This window comes from Lagopus muta, chromosome 8 (assembly GCF_023343835.1).
Source record: "Lagopus muta isolate bLagMut1 chromosome 8, bLagMut1 primary, whole genome shotgun sequence".
NCBI lineage: Eukaryota > Metazoa > Chordata > Aves > Galliformes > Phasianidae > Lagopus > Lagopus muta.
Window position 1 is genome coordinate 12,355,898 of NC_064440.1, and position 25,029 is coordinate 12,380,926.

Below are 25,029 nucleotides of genomic sequence, written 5' to 3' on the forward strand. Positions count from 1 at the left end.
GAAATGTGGATGGCTATCATGTATGGAAAAAGTAAATAGACTGAAGAGATGATGAAGGGAACTGCCACAGGAAAGCATGGAAGATATAAGTGTGAGGAAGAAAGAAAAAAATAAATTGATTCCTTCTCATAATATGGGAGCTAAGGAACTATTCAGCTGGATTTAAGTATTTATTATTACTATTCATATTTTTATTCTTGATACAACCAACAACTCAATTGTGACTGTGTATGTTGAGAAGGAATTGAACAGTCAGACACAGGGTAAAGAGCGAGAGAGAAATAAGAGAAAGGAAATTCTGCAGGGAGGGGAAAAAAAGGAAAAAAGAAAATGTATAGAGCCAATTTTCAGCATGGCAAAAATTTAACAGTATAGTGTCACAGGATATCTGCTAATAGTAGAGTGGATAAATATATTCACTGTCTGGAGAAGTAGCTGAAAAAGCAAAGTGACAAAAATTGTAGGTGACATGCTGTTATTTAAGTTGGTCAAGAATAGGGAAGAATATGTGAGGCACTTCAGAAGGATCTTGTCCTGAAGGCTGTTTATTTCAAGTCAAAGTAAAATACCTTTTTGAAAATAGGCAGTGATCAAGAATAGTAATAAGCCTAATTAAAGTCATAGAAAGACATCTGTATAAAGAGAGGCTAGAAGTAAATAATCCATGGCTATTTAGATTAGAAAGACTCAAAGTGAATGGGCCTCACTTACAGCAGTGATGTTCATTTGCATTTTCTTACAATAGAAATAAAGAGATAATTCAATGACAGCGAAGGACAACAAACTTAAGACTAGACTAAAAAAAAAAAAAAGGACAACATCTTATTAACATATTGTTTTCTTCACCTTTTATACCCATTACACCCAGAGCAAAATCACTTTAATAGAGTAATTCAATAGTTGTAATAAACAAGGAGTGTTCTACACCATCTATGTGCATATTGAAGGAAGAAAATCAGGCATGTGTACCCAAACCATGAGAACGTGTAGGTAGATGATAGGAGAGGCAACATGAGGGAAGAGTTTTTCCCTGTAATATGATTGCTTGATGATTTGCCCAGTCAAATTAATTTTTACTTCCTGCTGAAATGGCTGATAACAGTATCAGAAAATGGCTAATGGACCACCTCAACCTCTCATGCTATCATTGTGAGGCTTATTCTTTTTCTCTTGCTTAGAAATCTATTAATGTCTTCATCTCCTCTGGAGTAGTTTTTACCTTTGATCTCTCAAAGATTTGCTTACAATATACTGAGTCATTCTGTTGTCTTATTTTTTTACTGATACTGGTTCACTGTGTGCATACCCTGGGCTATCAAATCAATAATGCTTAGAAATCACTACGAAAAGTTCAGTGCTTAATTTTATCTTGGCCAGATATTTATGCAGTTCTCAAATGGCTTTCTCCTTTTCCTCCGGAAGTGCAAACTGAAGAGAGATGAGTCTTAGTCTTAGCCTTTGCTGTTAGTCAAAGGTCTGTTCTTGAAAATACTGTAATGAAAAAAACAAATCATTAATGAAAAAATCTTTTCTGGTTTTACATTCTCCTCTGAAAATGCAATTACTGCTTATTTTCCTGATGCAAGACAAGTAAAGCTTTATCTTCTCTATTACAGACTGTTATATGCAAAATGTGTTTATATCTCGATCCAGTAAGGAATTGTAAAAATATGCGAAGGAGATTGCAAAAGTTGTACTTGTAATACTTTACAAAATTGCTTCTAGCCTTCTATTCTCTATTTGTTTAGCTGACAATAATAAAGATTATATTTTTCTACATGGTACATATTCTATGGTATTTAAACAGCCAGGGCTGAATTCAGGAAGATAGAAGTTATGTTCATAGTGAAGTGTCTAAATACTTCAGATATCTCAATAGTCTCTCCCTCATTTGATATCCTGGCAGTCATCGATCTCTGATGCTCCCAACATAATTGTGGGACTTGTAGTGTTTCTTCCTCTGGCATTCATCTTTTATTTTGACGCAGAAATCTAGTTCATTAGCTTATATAAGTTATCTATTTTTTCCATATGATATTATTGTCTCTTCTTAATTTATATAGCAGTTACGCTGGTACAGAAGTCAACCTGTCAGCTGAAAGTAGGACTAACATCAGTTAGGCTGAAGCAATAAAAGAGTGGAGCAGGATATCATGCTCATAATTCTGATTATGCTACCTGCAACTATGTGACTGTGGGATAAGAACTATAACGGCGAAGTCCCTTAGGTTGTCAAAATGAGCTAGATACAGCTTTTAATATCTCTGTGAAGTTTTTGGGGTATGGTTGTTTTTGTTTTTTGTTTTTGATTGGTTGCTTTTTTGTTTGTTTGTATATGAATATACCTTGCAGTTTAATGTCTATATATAAATTGTGATTGACTTTATCACTGGAGAAAAAAATGAACAGGAATCCTTTAAAAATTATTTACTACAACTTAGATAGAAGACAGTCCTTAAAAATTTAGTTTATCCCCTCAAACACTGCAGGTTTTTTGACACAATGCATTTCTGACAACTTATACATTTCTGTTCTGAGTTTTCATTAAAAATTTCAAAATATCATAAAATGAAAAACATTTAATGTTATGTCAGAAGTGTTGTGCTGTCACTAGCTGCCTTGCCGTTTTCAGCAAGCTCTGTGCTGTGAAACTGCTGTGTTTCTGATGAACTTTACAGCACGTGTCCCACAGGCTTTCTTCACCCTCATATATGCAGGAGACCACTGTGGAAATTTTATTACAGATGAACGTAACAGATGTTTTACTCTAACCTTTAACCAAGGCTTACTGCAACTTGATTGATCTCCTCCCATGCTCACAGAAACTGTAAGTAATCTGTGGCTCTCTGAAAATCACTCCAGCTGTCTCACCAGGTTAGGATTCATTTTCCCCCAACACAGTTGCTTTGTGCTGTGTTGGAAACGTTCAGATGTGCTCTCCAGCTCCTGGTGTTGCTGCAGAAGGGAAGTAAGTCACCCATGGACTCTTCTTCTTCTCTGCTGGATTCATGAAGGTGCTTGAATCTCATAAGGCATCTGAAATACTGGAAGAATCATATGTTCCAGGGGAAGCTCAGGTTGGACATTAGGAAAAATTTCTTCTCAGAAAGATAGTGAGGCACTGGCACAGAGGCGCCCAGAGATGTGGTAGAGTCAAAGTCCCTGGAGGTGCTCAAGAACTGTGGAGATATGAGGCATGTGTTTTTAGTGAGTATGGTGCTGATGAGTTGGCAGTTGGACTAGATGCTCTTAGAGGCTTTTTCTGTTCTGTGATTCTGTGCTGAGGCTCTCAAAAGTCACCTGGCATGAAGCAGCTTGAATCAGAGAGGACTGAGTTGTTGTCACCATTTCAGTGGACATGAGTGCAGGAGATAAGCATTTGTTTTGCATTAGGAATTAGTTCAGTAGCTCCATCTATTTCTCACTGTTTGTAGATACCATGTACTACAAGAAATATGGAAGTTGGCTGGCAGGGTGATGGTTTAGCATCTCTGGCCTTCGTTATAATGGGGGAATGAGGGTGCAGGGACTCTCGGATAAGGTAGCTTACTCTCATCTATCAGAGCCAGTGGTATCATGGTTGTTATGCCGTCAGACTTACCTTAAACCTTAAGCTTAGATTGAGCAAGCATCCTGCCTGGGGAGTATGGAGTGCAGCCCTTCCCCTCCCTGCTAGGGCTGGGGTGGGGTGGAACTGGGCATTTCATTGTAACACTTGTGCTTTCGTGATGCTGGCAACTGAGAGCTGGGAGGGATTCATAGGATGGACACCCTTCTAGATATGGACATTCCTGGGGAACACACACCTGAAGGTATAGTCTTGCCAGCACCATCAGAGAGCAGACTGCAATGAGAGGTGGGGGCTGGGAACCACCCCAGAATAGTTTCCATGGAAATGTAGTGCTTGTGCACTGTCTGGAAGTAGCTGAATCATAAACCAGGAGGAGGCTGAAGAGCATGAAACAACCTGCAAAAAGCACATATCCTTGGGTCAGCCAACAGAAAAGAAAATGGGTGAGAGGAAAAAAAAAATAATTGAGTAGGTTTCCTAGCGGTCTCAGAAAACACCTTGGAGTTAGTGAATTAAAGCTTCTTGCTTAAAGAAATTATCTTTTAATGTTCTCCAGGGATATAGTAGAGTGTCTGGGTTAAACTGCCACTGCAGCTTTAAACAATGCAGTGTTAAAAGGGAGAGTCTGTCTTTTGTGTAGTTACTCCTGTAATTATAGGTACAGCTTTCAGAACAGTATTTGGTATTCAGTGTAGAGCAGCACAAAACAAATGCATCGTATGAGCTCTCAAAGCAATTTCTCTCTCTCTCATGTAACATTTACCGGATGTTTGGCTTGTTGGCAATTTAATCAGTCTGAACAATCTTGTTTGGTGACAAACCTCCTAAATCACAAAGGAGTGATGCAGTTTGTATGGGTGAAATGTGTTCCACAGAGATATTTCAAGTTGAAAAATAAAAATGAGAATTAGACAATACAGAACTCATTGAAAGCCAGTTTTCCAGCTGTTCTAATTTCCCACAATTTAATTTGTGTGCCATCAAAAGCAACTTGGAGACTTCCAGAAAGATGATAGAACTAAGGGTGAGACTAAGTAGAGGGTCTAAATTGTGCGGAATGCATTGCAGTCCCATGCTGTAAAAACATCTCCTAGGACCAAATACAGGCAGCATAATATCCTTGTAAATTGGACCATTAAATAAAACTGCAAAGTCATAAAGCTGTAGCATTACCCTGAAATTAATATATTGTCACCTTTGAATTATGGAACAATTTAACAAGCATTTAGACAATCTGCTTTTCAAGGCTGTATCTAACTATTCCAGGTTATATAGCAGAAGCTGTGGCTATGCTCTCCTATTGGGTTTTGAATTACTTGCAGCTTGTGTGTGGTTCAGAATTTTACCAAGCTGAGAAAGTAATAAAATAAAAAGGTGGAATAATAGAAGGTAAAAATAAACAGTGACCTTTGCTTAGAGAACAACTTTCTTGTTCTCACTGCAAATTCTCAAGTTCAGAGAGAGCTCATTAAGTTGAGTAAACAGGAAAAAAGCATACAACATGGACAGATAGAAAAAGATAATGATAGTCTCTTTGTTGAAATAAAAAGGGAGAGCCTTATCTGCCTAGATTAGCAGTTTCCAAACATTGAATTGGCTATAAGAAGCCAGTGACGCTCAGTTTGGCTTGTGTCTATGTCACTTCCAAAAAATATAATGAAACCATACCCCAAAATAGTAAAGATTTTAAAAACAAACACAAACAGAGTGAAATAGGAACATTGTTTAGAGACCCACTTGCAAATAGCACAGGTGTAATTTTTACAGAGATGTCTCTGCAAAGGTATATGCAAATTGCAAAGTTAATCTGCAGACAGCTGCTGCACTTCTTTCTAACTGGAATGATGCGTGTGCATGTCCAGACTGCAGCTACACTACTTGCCTAGGTCCTGAAGCATGTCTGAAATGCAAGCTCACAGATCACTTTCAGTAAGTTTCAGAGTACACACTGACTGAACTGTAGGAGGAGAATTCATTGCCCTCATTATGAGGCAGACAGCTCTATTCTGGGAGCAGTCTTAGCTAAAATTGCAGATGTGAATTTGAGAAAATAGAATGATCTTTTTCCCACAGGCCACTGGGTTTCAGGTTGAGAAAATGGTATTAGAATAAAGAACTTGACCTTAATGGTGAGGGTCTTCAGGAGAAAGGTTGCCCTCTGATCTGCAGAAGCCTATGGATGTGGTTTTGCTCTCATCTTGAAATGGTCTGAGAATTTGTTGTGCTCCAGTTCAGCTGTTTTTCCTTCAGTTAGAAGTCTTTTTCATTGACTTTGGGGAGGAAAAAAAAAAACAAACAAAAGGTGCTGAGGTAGCAGAAAATATATACAGCAAAAGTACGCAGGCAACAGAAAAAAAACTTTTAAGAGTTGGTAGCTTTTGTCATCTCACATATATGCTCGATAGTGACTCTCCTTTAATTAGATCAGTGGGATAAATATTTATATCTTTTGAGGTTTGCTATTCATTACCTTTACCTCAAAGATGGAGCACAGAAGGAATCTTGGAAGTAAAACACAGATCTGACCTATAAAACTAATGAGCATAATAAATCAGGCATATGTAGATTAGAAAACATCTGAAATGTAACTGTGATTTTTTTCCTTTCTGCTTCTCCTTTTTCTTCTTCCTCTCTGTTCTGATTTACTTGCTAAATCACAATTACATTCAGTACAGACAGAAATTCAATTTGTTTTTCCTTTTCCCCTGCAAACCAGAAGATGGATAATCTGCAGTTAATTTCTCATTTCCACAAAATACTGTGGAGAAAAGCAGCCCTTAAATGTCAAAGTTCAGATCTCAGAGTCACAGATGAGTGCATTGGTGATGATAACAAGACCATTGAAAATTAATCCATAGTTAGGGAGAAGACAAAAGAGAGACCAGTCCATCTTGTCTGTTCAATATGTTTGTCAATAAGTAGTTGTCTCTGATAGTATGTTTTCTGATGCTTTGTCCAACCTCATTTCAAACATGTCAATTGATTACATTTCCAATGCTCCTTGGGAAAACTGTTTCATGTTATGATAATTTTTTAGGATGTTGGTTGGTTGGTTTTTTGGCTTTTCAAGTACCCACATGGCACCATTCCTGGTGTACAAGTACAAAACCTGGAAAATATTGAACTCTGCAACTCTAATATTAAAGGTCGTTGTATTTCCTAACCAGTAGTGTAGACAGTATTACAAACATTGATTTTATTATATGAGGATTGTTCTGAAAGTAATGCCTCCTATGTTATTATGTTGGCCCATGAAGTCAGAGGTGAATGTTGATGTTAGGGCAGTGGAGGTTGAACCTTCATACCAGCATTCTTTTACATGTTGACTTGTGACAGATGGCCACAGAGGGTCTGTCTGACAAAATGGCATATGATGTGGAGGGGTGTATGAAGCAGAGGTTTGTCACTGAATTCTTCCATGTGGAAAAAATGAATTGATATTCATTGACGTTTGCTGAATGTTTATGGAGACCAAACAGTGGATGTGAGTACAGTGAAGCGGTGGGTGATGCATTTCCACAGTAGTGACAGTAACATGAAAGAAAAGCCACATTCCTGACAACCATGCACAGCTGTCACACAATGAAACGAAAGCATCTCTATGACCTCATCTGCACAAATCAGTGGATTGTGACTAGGGAACTGCATAATGCGTATTGACTGCAGTGTGTTGGAAACAATAGTGGCAATGATAGAATATCACAAGGATCACAAAGTTTGCGCCAGGGGAGTCCCACAAATGCTCACACAAGAATAGAAAAGAACACAGTATGCAAGTTTGTCAGAAACTATAGAAGCAATACGAAGCTGAAGGTGACAATTTCCTGGATTATATCATTACTGGTGAAAAGACATGTCACCACTATGAGCTGGAGTTAAAAGGCAGTCTGTGGAGTCGTGCATTTGAATTTCTCACTGAAGAAAAAATTCAAGACACAGTCCTCAGAGGGTAAAGTGATGTGCACTCTCTTTTCGGGTGGGAAAGGGATGATCCTTCTGGATTTCCTGGGACCTGGAAAAAACATCAATTCTGACTGCTACATCATGACGTGAGCTGAAGGCTTCAACTTCAAAAATTGCATCAGAGAAGATAGCCTTTCACTTGCACAATAATGTCAGGCCCTATACCAATTTAAGACCATAGAGCAGATTGTCAGTATTGGCTGCAGGTACCCACCGCACTCACCATGTAGTCTAGATTTGGTGCCTTCTGACTTTCATCTGTTCATGCCATTGTAAGATGGTCTGCATAGGCAACATTTTCCTAGTAATGATACCATCATACAATAATAATAGCAGCTGTGAAACAATGGCTCACCTCTACCTGTGCAGGTTTTACAAGCATAACATGCAGGCTCTCGTCCATTGCTGGTGAAAATGCATAGCTAATGGTGGTGACTGTGTTGAAAAATAGGGTTTGGTGGCTGAGAATTTGGTCTGTCAGATGATGTTATTTTGTTCTTTGAAACTGTTGTAGCTTCCATGGATATAGATAGGGGACATTACTTTCACAGCAGCCTACATAGTTTCTCAAATGTGTGTTAATGATGCTCAATAGAAGAGCTTATGACTGCCCATCTGGAATTTCTAGTGAACAGCTCATTCCCTTCTCTTGTTTTACATCTCACTTAACATCTGACTTATAGTACTGGCAACTTAACATTTGTTGTAATGTATGTTTTTCAGTGAAAGCAAAGGTTCCAACTTTCACCAGCTTCATTGAGAGGAATGCTGGTTCACTCTCAATTACTTGGGAAAAATCCACTCCATTTATGTCAATCCTTAAGAAAACAAATGAAAAATAAACAAAAAGACTTTGGCTGATGAGAATCACTTTTTCAGATGTGCAAGATGTGTTATGATTTAATTGACTTACATCGTATTGGAAGCCGTCTGTTGTGCAGAGCTGTGTAGTTTTATATTGTGCTACTGCATTGCCTGTGTTACAGGCACTGGGCAAGATTTAAAAACAGTAGATTTGTAGTATTTCTTATGGTTTTAATCTAACCTTTATGTATTACACATTGCTCAGTACTTTCTTGACTTCCATCTCAAAGGATCCACAATCAGCATCCTGAACTCTGTAAGAATCTCATAATAATAGATCTGTGAGGAAACTGCTTCCATCCACCATCACAGAAATGATGAGAATGCTGTGAGTAGATCTCTAGTTTGCTGAGTATAAATTATCCTTACAGTCTCCAGTGTTCAAGATCAAGTTGTAAATTACTCAGAGAAAAATTTCTTCCAAAGTTGGGCCAGATGCATTTGTATGATTCTCAGATGCTGCTCATTACTTGCCTGTCATCTGAATGACTCTGTAATGGCAATTCAATAACTTATGAGTGTCTTTGAAAAGATTGTCCACTTAGGGTTTATATATACGTGTTAGAGTTCTATGGAAGTCATCTGTGAGATGTCTGAAGCTTAAAAAGTATAGATCATCTGTAACACATAACAGTGGCCACAAAGCTGCTAAGCTCATTGTAGAGATAGTGCTGTACGAGAATCCACCCACGTTATTTGGCAGTAAAATCATCTGAATACTTCAGTGCACAGTTTTTAAGATCGGATTTGCTTCCTTTTATTTTTGCCTTGTGTCTTCCCTGAGTAAACACAGTCTTGGGTAAAGAGGGATTTTACTGTGTGTGTATCTTTGTAAGAGCATGTGGAAGACTCAGTCCTGTGAATCCTTGTTAAAAAATTTGCCTTTTATTCTGGATCAGCTCAGCAGACTGGCCATTCAGGCTTCCCTTTTTATCTTGTCCCGTGCTATCTCACGTGAACCTGCTGGGAAATAGCCTCTCTGCTAAGCTAATTGCTTCTAATTGCAATGTTCTTATCACACCAACCTCAATGCTGATAGTGAGCTGTGCTGTTGCAGCTTGAATTGTGAGTAAACCTAGATTCTGCTTTGTATGACCTGAGAAATACACTGCCTCATCAGTAAATGCAGTGAAAGAAGTGAGGTTGTGGTACCCAGCATGGGCAAGCATCAAAATTTACACTTATTTACAGATGCTGAGTCATAAATTGTTCTGCATTGCTCAGCTTTCATGCTGAAAAATGTGACAGTTGAGTAAAATGCATTCTCTGCCTTGTAACTGGGCAATAGGAACACGTTCACAATTGCAGCTTTTTGTCAGTAATTCTGTTTGCAATGACTCTGTGTGAGCTCATCAGCTGCAGTTACTATTTGTTATAACAGTGGGCTGTTCTCTTAGGTAAAGCTATGTTTGTAAAAGATGAATGTTACCATCCCAAAACATATTACTAAGTCTTCTCCCAGGACTGAAGCCAGTTGAAATGCATCTAATTTTCTCTGTATGCTGGCAACAGAAGATGCTGAAGATTTTCCATTTTTCCTGTGAAGTTCTAACAATTTTTCTCCAGCACAGCAAGTTGTAGCATTTGCTTGAGCTGGTTCAGGGAGAAACAGCCCTTGGGCTCTATGTTGACCTGCAGGTTTTCATCACGTAGGGACCGTTTCAGAGGTGACCTTGTCTGTAATGCAGTAAAATGTTAGATTTGGGTTGGCTTTTGTGTCCTGCTTGTTGCAGATTTTTGGCTGTTAACTTCCCGTTCAATCCCTTTTTCATTTAACAGAAGACAAGATCTGGACTGCAGTGCAGCACAACAACACAGGGCTAACCAGAGTTCAAGGAGCTGGTCCAGAGAAGCCCTACACCATGTCCTTTAACTACAACAGCAGCTCAGAGCAGCTTGAAGCTGTGATAAACAGTGCGGAGTACTGCGAACAGGAGGCAGCCTACCACTGCAAAAAGTCACGTCTCCTCAACACCCCGAGTAAGTGTCATGAGCCCAAGTCTTTCCTTGTTAACTGCTATTGATTATACAGCAGGTGCAGGCTGCACTGCGACTAAGGAGAAAGAAAACTGCCTGGATAGTAGCAATTCAGGCTAAAGTGAAAAGCCTTTGACTTTCTTGGGTCCTGCTGTGTGCTGGCTGTCCTCTGACATCAGATGGACAGAGCTCTGCAGGGGAGTTTCCCAGTGTGTAAGTCCTTGAGTACAAAGGGTCTGAAAGCTTCTGCAATGGAAAACAGCTCTTGGAAAGCACTTACGCTGTGTCGGCTGGTGGCAAATGATTGTTGGTTTTTTTGCTTGTTTGTTTGTTTTTGTTTTGTTTTCATTTACAGGTTTGTAGCTGTATTAAAAGGAAAGTGTAAGACTCCAAACTTACGTATTTCTAGTCAGGAAAGTTGTACCAGTCCAATAGTCCTGAATGTGATGTTTAAAATGCTTGGTAGAATAGTTCCTGGGGCAAAAATTATTTTTACCTCTTGGTAGAAGGAACCAATTTTTTGCACTGATTTAACATGGTAGCAACTAGAGAGCAGAGAGGGTCTGATCAGTTTGTGTCTTTTTGTGATAGCAAATCACCAGTGGCTACTCAGGGTGGCTATTATGTGACCTTCTGATGAAGTCTGGAGTTTACATCTGGTAATCCAAAAAAGGAGGAATGCCCTTGAAGGCAGGCTTCTGGATGCTTCCAATTTTTTGTTTGCTTGTTTATAATGTCTGTATGGTCCCGATGATTCTCCAATTATTAGGAACCCTTAAATTTATTAGTAGGCTAGGAGAAATCCCATGGAAAACCTTACGGGAATCTTGTAATGGGAGATCCTATTGTGTTAAAAATACACTGCCTAATGAGATGTAGAAAAAACTTGACTGGTTTCAGTAAAGTTATTATAAATCTGAATATTTATGGATCCAGTAATCTGATGCCTTACGAACAGTTTATTTTCAAAAGCTGTTAGTCATGTCTTTTGTTACCATCAGAATTTACCAGTTGAGAACCGTTTGTATTGCTGATAATTTTTTGAAGAGTGAAATTTTAGCATCAGCACCCAGAGTAGAGCAGAAAGGGGAAATAAAGCACAGACATAGCTGCTCATGAAAACAAGGAAGAATGTTTTGCCAATACTTTGTGTCATTGGCTGCTGTTATTCCACGCCACCCATGACGTGTTACAAAGACATAGTCACCACAGAGATTATTTCTGGATTATTTCTTTTTTTTAAGACCACAGTGTTACAGCAGGTCTGCATATATTTAATTCTTCTTCTGTCTGATATTTTTTTCATGTGCATGCAGAAAGAAACAATATATGTTGTAGTACATCTTGTATATAGAACCTCTGTAAAGCAGCTTGCAGACTTGCTAAGACAATTCCTGATGGCACTTGTCCAGGAATAAAGGTGTGACACCAGTACCTTGAGGGAGAGGGTATTAGGATGATGTCCTGCATACCAGCTTGCTCTCTTGCAGCTGTTGCAGTGCCACTGGGCTCCTGACAGTTGACCATGCAAGACTCATAACTCTTTAATACATGATAAATCAGAAAAAATTACAATCTTGAGCTCTGCATGTGGCAGACTATCATTTTTCCCCTTTCTCTTTCTTCTTTTTGTACGCTTTTTAATTACGCTTTCAATTTTTCATCGTGAACTTTCTCTGTAGCCTGAGGCTATAAGTTTGACTAGACTTGGAACATGCTCAAAAATAAATTGTCTGAGCTGCTGAAATGATGAGGTTTGGGGAACACTCTTGTTCTTAGCTTAGTGTTACATGTTTTTAAGTAGTAGAAAGGAATATATTTCCCCAAAGCCTTCTGTATTTTTGTTAATTGATATTCATTTTGAGGTGAACGATTGCTGTATTAGAGAAGAACCTAGAGCCTAGTGGTACGTATCTTGAAGAGTCCTAAGATTTAAAGAATTTCCACTACTAAGCTTTTAGGTGTGTGTGTATTCAGGGCATTTTTCTGGGCACACTGTGGAAGACTCCCACCTGTTTATGCCCAGTAGTAATTGATCACTAAAATTGATTAGTACAAAAATCAGAACTCCTGGGGTTTGCTTGTTGATTTGACCCAGGTTTCTGAATACCTGAAGCATTTTGTTCTGCAAGAATAATGCTTAATTTTGGTTAACAGACAACATTTATATTTTCCTTCAAAAGTCAGCATATAACTGCATGCGATGATGATGAGGCAAACCGGAAGCGGCCCTTGATCGCCGAGGTCCGCGGCTCGGAGCTGTCTCTGGCAGAACCGCCGCGACTTTTAGCGAGGTACGGGGGGATTTAACCGCTTTCCTCATCGAGGATTCCCGCGGCAACCGCGCGGACACCGCTCTCAGTCGGGCTAGTCTCGCGAGAGCAGCTGACGCAGCGCGGGCGTTGCCTAGGCAGCGGCGGGAGATTTAAACGGGCGCAAACCGGAAGCGGCCCTTGATCGCTGTTACAAAAAGCCCTCGGGAGGGCAGCGGCACGTCGCTGCCCACCTGAGACACAGCGGAGGAGGTAGTACAGCTCTCTCCCAGGCTGTCTGAACGTGGTGCTTTTGTAAGGTACCCCTGTCTGCACTCCCCTGCAAGGAGTCCTGTTTTTGCTATTGGTGGTAAGTGCCAGGGCACTAAGCAAACCCGGCAATAGTGGGAGGGTACTGGGCAGCAGGGCAGGGCTGATCACTTGCACCCCTATAGGACTTTCTTGTTGAGTTAGTGAGCCTGCTGGTAGCCATGGGTGCACCCCGGCAGAAGGCTTCAAACACAAAAACTGTGAGGAGCCATGCAGAGGTCCCGAGCACGCGTGCCAGAAAGACAGTAACCAAGAAGACGGTCCAGAGCCAGACTGAGGTCTGGTGCATGCATAGAGAGGAGAACAAGGGTATGAAGTGTGTGGCGACTCAGACAGAGATAACATCACGAGATGCTAGTGTGCAGGTCACTGGCTGTGAGGAGTGCCACAGCCTGGCCTTTGCAGTGCCACAGGAAGCAGGCAGCACTTGTACAAGGTGCGAGCAATTGAATGACTTGCTCAGCCTTGTGATTAGCCTGAAGGAGGAAGTGGAGAGGACTATAAAAGAGTGTGAGAGGGAGATTGACTGGTGGTGTCAGTCCCTCTCAACCTCAGGTTCTCGGCACACAGACGAGGCTCCTCACGGAGCACGTCCGCCCCTGCCACCTTACAAACACCTGGTAAAGGGGAACCAGCCAGCTGACAGCGTTTCAGCGAGCCCCCTGTCCTCTCTTCCCCCTAACAGCAATTTGAGAAGGGAGGAGGAGTGGAAACGGGTACCTGCTCGGCGGAGGAGGCATCCCCCATCCCGACCATCCCCGGCTCCCCAGGTGCCTCTGCGTAACAGGTTTGAGGCCCTGGAAGTTGAGGGGGGGACGAGTGAGAGTGCGGAGACGGGTTCACCCGTGAGGTTGCCTCAGGCGAAGCGGTCGCCCCCAACCCTCAAGACTGCTTCTACCCGTAAGGACAGGAGGGTGATTGTCATAGGCGACTCCCTTCTGCAAGGAACAGAAGGCCCTATATGCCGGCCCGACCCTACCCACAGAGAGGTGTGCTGCCTTCCTGGAGCACGGGTCAGGGACATTTCAAAGAAAATTCCTAGGTTGATTCGGCCTTCAGATTATTACCCGCTCTTAATAATTCAGGCTGGCGGCGAGGAAGTTGATAAGGAAAGCCTGAGGTCTATCAAGAAAGACTTCAGGGGAATGGGGCGAATACTTGAAGGAGCTGGGGTGCAGGTGGTCTTTTCTTCTATGCCCGTGGTGTCAGGGAAAGGTACAGGGAGGATCCAAAATACCCAACTCTTCAATAGATGGCTTAAGAGCTGGTGCAGGCGCAAGAATTTCGGCTTTTTTGACCATGGGGCAATTTACACTGCACCTGGCATGATGGCTACTGATGCATGCAGCCTGTCCCTGAGGGGTAAGAGGATCTTAGCTGAAGAATTAGCGGGACTCATTGACAGGTCTTTAAACTAGGAATGAAGGGGGAAGGGGACACAATAAGGGCTACTGGAATTGAACGGGTCATTCGAGGGCTTATACCAAACTCCATGGGCAATGACGGCAGAGTGCATAGGGAAGGACTAGGGCAGGGGGATGCTGGGGATGCTGCTGTTCTAGGGGATCCTAGATCCCTTATAAAGGGAAAAGTGGCGAGACGGATAGCCCGGCTGAAGTGCCTTTATACCAACGCACGCAGCCTGAGTAACAAGCAGGAGGAACTGGAAACTGTGATGCACTCGGGAAGTTATGACCTTGTTGCTATCACAGAAACATGGTGGGATGACTCCCACAATTGGGATACTGCCATCGATGGCTATAGACTCTTTAGGAGAGATAGGCGAGGTAGGAGGGGTGGGGGAGTTGCTCTCTATGTCAGAGATTGGATAAACTGTGAGGAGCTCCCTACGAGAAGCAGTCAGGAACAGGTTGAGAGCCTGTGGGTTAGGATTAGAGATGGGACAAATATAGGTCAGCTGGTGTTAGGGGTATACTACAGACCACCTGATCAAGGGGAGGCTGTCGACGAGGCTTTCTTGCTCCAGATGCGTGAGATGTCTGGCTCACGGGCTCTTGTCCTGGTGGGGGACTTCAACCATCCGGACATCTGCTGGGAAAACCACACGGCAAGCTGCAAGAGCTCCAGAAGGCTCTTGGAATCCATTGATGATAGCTTTCTGGTTCAGGTATTGGACAGACCGACCAGAGGTGAAGCGTTGCTGGACCTGCTGCTCACCAACGCCGAGGAGATCATCAAAGGCGTCAAGGTTGGAGGCTGCCTGGGCTCCAGCGACCACGCCCTGGTTGAGTTTGTGATCTCAAGCGATGTGGGCCTGGCAAAGAGCAGGACCAGGACACTGAACTTCAGAAGAGCAGACTTCAAGCTACTCAATGGATTGCTGGCCAAGATCCCCTGGCGCGCTGCCCTCAAAGACATGGATGTTGAGGAGAGCTGGCGGCTCTTCAAAGAGGCCCTCCTGGAAGCACAAGAGGTCTCCATTCCGCTGAATAAGAAAGTGGGCAGGCGAGGTAGGAAACCGGCATGGCTCAGCAAGGACCTGCTGAGAGAACTGAGGGCGAAGAAAGGGGTGTACAAGCTCTGGAAACAAGGCTGTGTCACCTGGGAAGAGTACAGGAATGCCGTCCGGACTTGCAGACGTGGGATCAGGGAAGCCAAGGCGCAGGCAGAACTGAACTTGGCAAGGGACGTGAAAAACAATAAGAAAACCTTCTACAGGTACATTGCCCAGAAGAGACAGGCCAAAACGGGCGTACCTACTTTGGTAAATTTAAAAGGAGAACTGGCTTCAGCAGATGAAGAGAAAGCCGAGGTGCTGAACGAGTTCTTCACCTCGGTCTTCACTGGTGGCCAGGATTCTAGTCTTTTTCACGTCCCTGAACCCTGCATCCCCAAACCTCTATGTGGGGACCAAGGAGGTAAATCCCTCCCCACTGTAAGGGCAGAGCAAGTCCGAGAGTGCCTCCTTAGACTGAATGAATACAAGTCTATGGGGCCGGATGGCGTGCATCCCAGGGTCCTGAAGGAGCTGGCCGAGGTGGTTGCCGAGCCGCTCTCCATCATATTTGAGAAGTCGTGGCTGTCAGGTGAGGTCCCGGACGACTGGAGGAAGGGTCACGTCACTCCCATATACAAGAAGGGGAGCAGGGAGGACCCGGGGAACTACAGGCCGGTGAGTCTCACCTCCGTGCCTGGGAAGATCATGGAACAGATCCTCCTGGACAACATGCTCGGTCACATAAAGAATGAGCATGTGATCCAAGACAGCCAGCACGGCTTCACCAAAGGAAGGTCATGCCTAACTAATCTTGTGGCCTTCTATGATGGAGTGACGGCATTGGTGGACGAAGGGAAGGCGACTGATGTCATTTACCTGGACCTGAGCAAGGCCTTTGACATGGTCCCCCACCACATCCTCATCTCCAAATTGGAGGGAAGTGGATTTGATGGGTGGACGACCCGATGGATAAGCAATTGGTTGAAAGGCCGCAGACAGAGGGTGGTGGTCAATGGCTCTATGTCCAGGTGGAGGCCGGTAACAAGTGGTGTCCCCCAAGGGTCTGTCTTGGGACCGGTGCTCTTTAACATCTTTATTAATGACATCGATGAGGGAATCGAGTGCACCCTCAGCAAGTTTGCTGACGACACCAAGCTGAGTGGTGCGGTTGATACGGTGGAAGGAAGGGATGCCATTCAGAGGGACCTCGACAGGCTGGAGGGCTGGGCTCGGGTGAACCTGATGAGGTTCAACACGGCAAAGTGCAAGGTTTTGCATTTGGGCCGGAAGAACCCCAGGCACCTGTACAGGCTGGGAGGAGCGGTCCTTGAGGGCAGCTCAGCAGAGAAGGACCTGGGGGTCCTGATGGACGAGAGACTGAATATGAGCCAGCAGTGCGCTCTGGCAGCTCGAAAGGCAAATGGGATCCTGGGCTCCATCAGGAGAGGGGTGGCCAGCAGGGACAGGGAGGTGATTGTCCCTCTCTACTCGGCTCTTGTGAGGCCCCACCTGGAGTACTGTGTCCAGGTGTGGAGCCCTCAGTATAAGAAAGACATTGAGATTTTGGAAAGGGTCCAGAGGAGGGCGACTAAGATGATCAGGGGGCTGGAGCACCTCCCCTATGAGGACAGGCTGAGGGAGTTGGGCTTGTTCAGCCTGGAGAAGAGAAGGCTGCGGGGTGACCTCATTGCAGCCTATCAATACCTGAAGGGAACCTACACCCAGGAGGGGAGTAAACTCTTCAAAAGGGCTGACGACAGCAGGACTAGGGGAAATGGTTTTAAGTTGAAGGAGGGAAGATTTAGGTTAGATGTTAGGGGGAAGTTCTTTACTAGGAGAGTGGTTAGGCCCTGGAACAGGCTGCCCAGGGAGGTTGTGGATGCCCCGTCCTTGGACGTGTTTAAGGCCAGGTTGGACGGGGTCCTGGGCAACCTGATCTGAATATGTATGTTGGTGGCCCTGCTAGGCAGGGGGGTTGGAACTACATGATCCTTGGGGTCCCTTCCAACCCGGGTGATTCTGTGATTCTGTGATTCTGTGATTCTATGAGAACGTTGCATTCATGGGCCAGTAGGGAACATTATGTCACCTAATCCATCTTGATGAATATCATCATTTGTTAATAGTTCTGGACCAAGCCCAGCAGTGTGTATTTGATGGAAAGGCATCTTCCAAAAGTGTATCTGATCTTGACGGATGTACAGAGTTCCCCCGCCATCAAGGGATCTAATTCATTTCTGTGCTTCATCTACTGTAGAATTTTGTTCTTATTTCTTTTTCTTTTTTTGTCCTAGGAGATAGAATATATGATTAAGATATCTCAGCTGGTAGCAACAAAACCCCAAATCCTTGCCTTCAGGATCTAAACACTATCATGCTTCATAGAGAAACAATAAAGAGATTTCTCTTTTCTTTTTCTTCCTTGACTTCACTTTGCAAGGAAGATTTGTGCTGTTACATAGTAACTTTGACTTTCATAGCTTTGACATGGCAAGAAAGAAAGAAAAAAATTAATGTGCCCAGGCAAAGGGACAAGTACTCTGGGCAGCCTTTGAGAGAAACCAAGGGAGGTTTCTGGCTTGCGTAAGATTGTTTGAGTTTATATCAGGGAATTTGTCTTTTTGTTCTTTTTCCTACCTCTTGCCTTGAAGGCATAGGCACCTCCTCAGTGGGTGTAATTCAGCGTAGTCTCCCCATTGAGTTACTTGGATTTACATCTGCAATGTGTCAGACACGCAATCTGGCAGTTGGCAAAGGAGTTTACTCATCTCCACCTCCTGCTGTCTGAAAAAGGCTTATCAGTTCTCACTGTCATATTACAGCTTAGCTGCAAACATGTCTTTGAAAACTGAAATTAAATTCCTTTGAACTGTGTTTTTGAGCATCTCTGCTATCAGCTAGATTTTCAGGAGGTTTTTGAATGTCAGAATAGATGTCTGTTCATCAAAGCTGGCTTTCACGATGCTGCCAAATGAAACTTCCAATTTATGACCAGTAATTGTAATTCTCTTGTGACTTCTCCATTCCTGTTGGAGAGACACCCACATAACAAGAGCAAGTATGACGGTTGGCATTAATTAGAAAAGTTATCCACAGGAGACTGGAGATTTTACCACTGCCTCATCCTTTGAAGCACATACTGTCTGCTGAGGAGCAGATGAGCTAGTAGGAGAAGAAGGGGTGTGGGCAGGAAGCTTGGGTACTTCTGTATGTGCTGTCTGTATGCTTGGAATTTGAAGACAGATTTAGGTCATAGGGCTCTGATTTCCTTTCCTTGAGGAGCGTGTCAGGTAAGAACTTAGGACAGGAGTACATGAACAATAATAGGTATGTGTGAGCACTTTTAATTACACTGTTAGCAGACAAGATTTTTGAAGGTATGAAAACAGTTCATTAGTCAACTAACATTAATTAGCTGAGCTATGACTCAATTTGCTCAGGTTTCTAGAAGCAGTGCATTCTTAGGAGTGCCCTCAAAGGCTTAACTTTTGCAAAGAAACTTCACATCCACCATATCAAGGATTTAACACAGTGATAGCTGTATCAGTGGCAGGATACTTGGTTCACAATACATATACGTGGCTGACAGTCTGTCAAATTCGTAGCATATTTATGTAGGCAGAAACTGAGAAAAGATCAGTCCTAGAGCAAAATCAAAGAAATAGGAATGTCCTTTTTTTTTTCTTTTGCCTTCCTCCTTTTATTTTTTCTTGTCTCTTTCCAGTATAATCCCACACTACGTTGCTTTAAGTTTGGATTTCAAATGTCTGTCCTAAAATACACGTCTTTTCTGAACCTTTTCCCTGTCTCAGCACTGAGGTGTACCATATGTTGTTTCCAGCTCTGTGACCCTATCATGACAGACATAGTTGTTCTTCCCTACCTCTGTCCTTTTGTGTTTTGTACCCCTCTTACCAGAGGAAAACACAGTTGCAAGAAGTGTGTCCTACTCTGAATTTAGACTTGATTCTCATTGTTGAGACAAATTGGTCGTATCTCCGTAGCCCTTAGCAAGCAGTAATTTACCCTTGGGTTTTTGCTCGCTACTACTTTGTGCCTTCCAAATATGTTATTCCATGGTTCCAGACACTTTAAGTTGTTACTGTGTTACCAGGAGAAGATTTGCCTTTGTCTATAACAGGGCAGTCTGCCCTGAAGAAGTGGATCGTATTAAAGAGTGTTGGGCACACGGCAGTTCTAGATTGCATGATGTAGTGATTCCTGGCTAACTAGGATCCTCTTCTTGAGAGTAATTGGCTTGGCATCTGTGTTTCCACCAGTGCACCTTGTCTCTCCCCTCCAGTGTAGCAGTTCAGACAAACTGCTGTATTTAGAGACTTTGAACAAAGTTTGCCATAGTAATTTAATATGGGTGTTTGTCAGCTCTCTTTCTCACAGAGACCGATTTAGAGGCCATTTTGAAAGATGCTATATTGTTAGCAGTATGCAGGTGGTCTAACAAAAATGAAAAACGTACTGCATGGACAAAGTAACTTGACATTTAGTACTCGTGCACCTGTGAGTAATGGAATATCATTATCCCAATTTCTGACCTTGTACCTCCCACACACAGTCCCTCCTGAGTGACAATAGACAAATATTGCTATATCTGCTAAGGAAAAAATGCCAGCTGCTTGGATTACTTCTGCTCTAGTCCCATTGGTGTTCTCTGAGACTGCAATGCAGCAAAGAGGCCAAGCAATGAGAAAGACATGGACAAGAAATCTTTGCAGGGATACACTGGGTGACTTCTGATTCAGTGGAAGGAAAATGCACTCTCGTCTTGAACCTAGCTGCAGAAGACAGCCTAATGCTTCCTGATGTGTTTCTGGAATGACACCAGAAGGGCACAAGTCTCTTCACCATTATCTGTGTTTGCTTTAGGCATGATACGTCAGGTGAATTTAAAAAATGCTTATTGAGGGGATGTCTGATAGAAAGGTGGAGGAGCTTGTATGGTTAAATGCTATTTATTTATGTGGAATGTGTCCTTCATATTTCTGCTATACTTCTGCTGCTACTGAATATTTCTGTTGCAAATCTCCCCTCATTTAAGGAGCAGTTCTGAAGTTATGCTTCTGTTTGTTTATGAGACCTACTCTTCAGCTGGAAAACAACTTTGCCAATCCAAACAGAGCTTCTATCCACAGAACAGAGCTTCTGTGCTTTACTGACATGGAAAGTACCCCTTCCAATACATGTGAAGCTTGTAACAGGGATATTAATGAAGTTATATAGGGCAGTTAAATGAAGTGTAAAACTTGACAGCATATTTTGAGCTTGTAATCTGGAAATCATTTGTGAGCTGCTATTGGCAACGCTGTATGAAAGTCTGTGTTGTGAACTGATGCTGTTGAGACATGTTTGTTTAAACTCTCCAGTTGGAGTTGTACTCCAGTAGGATGGGATGCCTGTTCTCAAAGAATCTCTGATTTGGAATAATGTTGAATGTATCTTTTGCTCAGCCTGTAAAACCCATGGGATGATGTAATTGCTCAGTAATGAGGAAACCATGAGTTCAGAGAACTCTGCAGTAAAAATAAGATTTTAGAAATTGATAGTCTTATGAGATACACAAGTACACCAGAACCAAACATGTTCTAGTGATAACTCAGATTTGATGGATGCAGTCACGTAAGTTTTTTGCACACAAATTTTGAAGAAAGAAAGAAATACACAATTTTTTCAGACTATTCTAGGCAGCATTCCCTAATCATGAGCAGTGATAGTCTTTTTTAATTTGCAGAACTCTGCATATTGTTAACAATAAATATTGGTAATTATAAAAGCAGCTAATCTATTGTTCATTATAACAGCTCATTAGCTATGACAGCAACCTCTCCACCATTCAAAACAGAAAGCAGTACTGCTCAGACTGTGCAGAAAAGTGTGCTTTCTTCCTTATTAGAGCCACAGCAGGGAGCGTGTTCTCATCACACTTGTATTTGTCTGCTTCATTCAGCCGTCCTACTTTGAGCATCCTGGGCTCCATTTGACTGAAAGATTCTTACTGACATTAAACTAAATTCCCCTTCAAATTTGGCCTTAGGTGTGTGTGTTTGTGTGAGATGTTTTCAATTCTGGAGCATGGAAAATGTAAATTATGGCGGTGGAAGTGTTCACAGCTGCCTTGATGCCATATGAGTAAAGAAATAATTTACATTTCTATTCATGTTATCTTTAAGGATAGCAAAGCATCTCGTGTTGTAATCTCTGTTTTGTGGGTGTTTGGGGTTTATTTGACTTCAGTTCTATATCTGGAGGAGAAAAGTATGTGCAAAGCAAGGTACTAAATGAAAGTCAGGTGGAACTGACTGAACAAGTGAGCGGGACAGAACCAATAGTTGCATAATTTAATTATATAATGTTACTAGGAGAATGGAAAATGTTAGCATAATAAAAAAGGAATCATGTTCTTTGTCTGACTCAGATCCAATGCCTGTAAATTTTAAGTGCAGGAATTCCATCCTTTTTACTCTGTGAGGATAGCCTATTGGAAATGTGTTGTTTGTTGTTTTTTTTTTTAAAGTGTGAAGGCAGAGACAGAGGAAAAGAAACAATGAGAATCAGCTGAATGCTGTGCTTTCAGATTACTTGGTGTTTCTTGTTCTAACAGCAAGAGAAAAAGAGTCTTCCCTAGGAGTATATATAGCTCAGTGTTTTGCTTTTGTGAACCACCTGATGTCAAGGGTAGCATAAAAATAGTCCTTCAAAGTGTCAGTTTCTTTCTTGAAAAAAAAAACCAACCCCACAATCCCTTTACTCTAAAAAAAAAAAAAAAATCTTTGAGGGTAAGGAAGCATGCAAGGAACACACATATTCAGACCTTTAAGGAAAAATTGCATTCCCAAGAAGCTACTGAAAGCAATCAAGAATTGCTTACTTTCCTACAAACCAGACTGATGTGTGTGCTGGGGATGGATCAGACTTGATAAGTAGCTATAAGATGTGTTGGGTTAAAAGAAAGAAAACAGCCCTTTTCAAATTTTCCTTAGAGTAGTTTTTTTAATGTCTGCTGGGCTAGAAAGATGGAGAACAAAACAAAAAACCTTTCAAGCCTGAATGTGTACTGAGCTGCTGTGACAGGAGGAAGACTCAGACTTTAATGGGGACTGATTTAGGCAAGGAGTGTGCTTCTTCTTGAGCTGTCCGGGTCTTAAAGCCAACATCAAGAGCCTTCTTCCTTTGTTATCAAGAGGAGAATTCAAAAGTCCCAGAAGAAAACTTACTTTTTTTTTTTTTAACATTAGCATTTGTAAAGGTCAACCAATTAATCTATATGCAGTCCTCCACTAAAAGTAGTTTTCTTACCTCGTTTAACAGAGAGGAAAAATGAGGCATGAGACTTCTGCTGGTGATGGCTTCTACTGAAATCAGTTTAAGCAATTAAATCTATTTGAAATTAGCACTTCAAAACAAACAGCAAAGTTTGTCCAAGAATTAAAAAGAACCATAAAAAGAATGATTCCTGCCAGATCTGCAACTCTGAAGTCTGCACATGAAGTGTAAAATCTAGACACCTCCTGTGCCTTTTCCTTGTGCTGTTAGGGCAGAATAAGCACATTGCCCTTGAGTGGTACATTTGTTTTTTGTGAGCGGTAATTGGGTGTACGGTGTATTCTGCTGGGTAAGGAGAGAAAGCTGTGATTCTGTAGCTTAGTCCTTGGAATAGTTTCTAGTATCTGTCAAGATTCCAAATTTCTTTCTTTTTTTTTTTTTTCTTAGACAGAATTTATATTTTGTTTTGCTGCAGTGGTTGATTCTAAAGGGAGAGGTGTGATTAACTTTCTTTGGACTCTTGGATGCCATGCAGACAGGCCTGTCTTTCAAAGATGTTTTGAGAAAAAATAAGCTGACCTGAGAATGTGTGCAACACATTGAGAAACAGTTGGCTTTACAACTATGGCTTCTCTAGAAAACCAGATAAAGATTCGTATCTATAGCCCATTAGCATTAACAGGGTTAGAGCATACTGTATTGATCCTTCTGTCCCTAAATGTTCTAGAGCTGGTAGAAAAATTGGGCTAAAATGAAATGCACTTTTTTTTAATCGTGCCAGAGATACAGATGCATATCTCCTCCACAACATAAGAACAGGAACTTTAACAAATACACATTCTAAACTTAATTAACCCATCAGTTTTTCATACATTTTAGTCCACATGCTACTAGCAATAGCTGTGCTAGGTTTCTTTCAGATTGTTTCCAATCTGCTTCATGTCCTTTTTGTTTCTTTATCTGACATGTTTAATTCCATGTCTCCCATTCCCTATGTCTATAGTCTGCCTAAAAAGTTTAAAATGATAGGGCTAGTTTACAGCATCTAGTGATTCCAATCCATTATCATTAATAGTGCATGAAAAGTGCTCCCAGTAGCTTAGTCTGCATTCAGTAGCCCTTTTTTATTCTTTTATTGTTATTGTTCAGGCTGTGTCATTCAGTGTTATCAAAATGTTGGTGGGAAAGAAAACATAATGGTTCCTGCCTGTCCTCCTCCTTAGTTTTCTGTAACTGAACCTAATTCAAGTCTTACAGGTGTGTTTTACTTATGAATTGTAAGCGTATGGAGGAAAGCTTTCAAAAATGAAGGGAGGTTTGAAAGAAAACTGAAGAAAAAGTGACATCAGTTAGGTTAGTAGGTTTATTTTAGATATGTACCTTTATTTTACCTGCTGTTTCAAATGGTCAGAATAATCTTGTAAAATTTTCTCTTGCTTATACATACTGAGTACTCTCTTTTTCAGAAAGTATGCATTTGCATATTTGTATAGATACGTGCAGATAGGTTAGGAGAGAAAGAAGAACAGAGATTAAATGTAATTTACTTCTTTGTGAATGATCTACTGTCAGAGTTGGAAGGAGATGAGATAGTTTGGTTACTCTTTCATCCATTGAACTGAAGGCTTTCTGTACATAGCATTTCCTTATTTTCCATTGTTACTGTGATTTCAAGCTCTGATGCAAGCAACTATTTTGATGTGTAGGAAAAGTTTGGGGGCTGGCCTCCACAGAAAGATGTTTGTAAATTAATGCTAACATTACAGCAAAGGGTGGGATTCTAGGGCAAATTGATGTCTCTTAAAGTCTCTTCAGCTCCGTTGGGCCTTTTCTCTGGCTCTGGATAGGTAGTTTGGCTGTCCTGCTTTGCCATTTTAACAGCTATCACTGAACAGAGATGGATGGTTCTCCTGGCACTGGTATTTCTCAAGGCTTTATTGTGGACTTTGGTTCCTGGAACATCTGTCTAAAGCACAGTCATCTTTCTATCTCACTTCCCTCACAGTGCGCATTTATGTTCAGGATTCAGACAGAGAGCTTCAGTGTTGCATTTTTGTTTACTGCTTCTGTGATTCGAGCTATTCGACCAGTCAATCCTCAGAACATTAGAAGTACCTGCTTAATAGAGGTAGAATTTTATTGAGTGAATCATTACATCCTATTATTGTTGAAGTAATCACCTTACCTATAACCAATGCCTCCAGAGGGAGGTATGTTCTTTCCAAAATGCTGCCATAGACAATTCATTCTGCTTCTGTACAAAGCACCAGAATCTCTCTGACCATATTGTACTACAGGTTGCCATGTTTTCAAAGAGTGAAATTTATGTGCCATGA

The 25,029-nt window shown here is 41.8% G+C and overlaps 1 protein-coding gene across 3 annotated transcripts in view; it reads left to right on the forward strand.

The window, feature by feature from the left end:
* CNTNAP5 (contactin associated protein family member 5) overlaps positions 1–25,029 on the forward strand; it is a 263,158-nt gene that overhangs the window by 173,626 nt on the left and 64,503 nt on the right. For all 3 annotated transcript variants that reach the window (XM_048953699.1, XM_048953700.1, XM_048953701.1), the window contains one exon: positions 10,178–10,378. In XM_048953699.1, the coding sequence (XP_048809656.1) occupies positions 10,178–10,378 (201 nt within the window). The remainder of the gene's footprint in view (positions 1–10,177; positions 10,379–25,029) is intronic.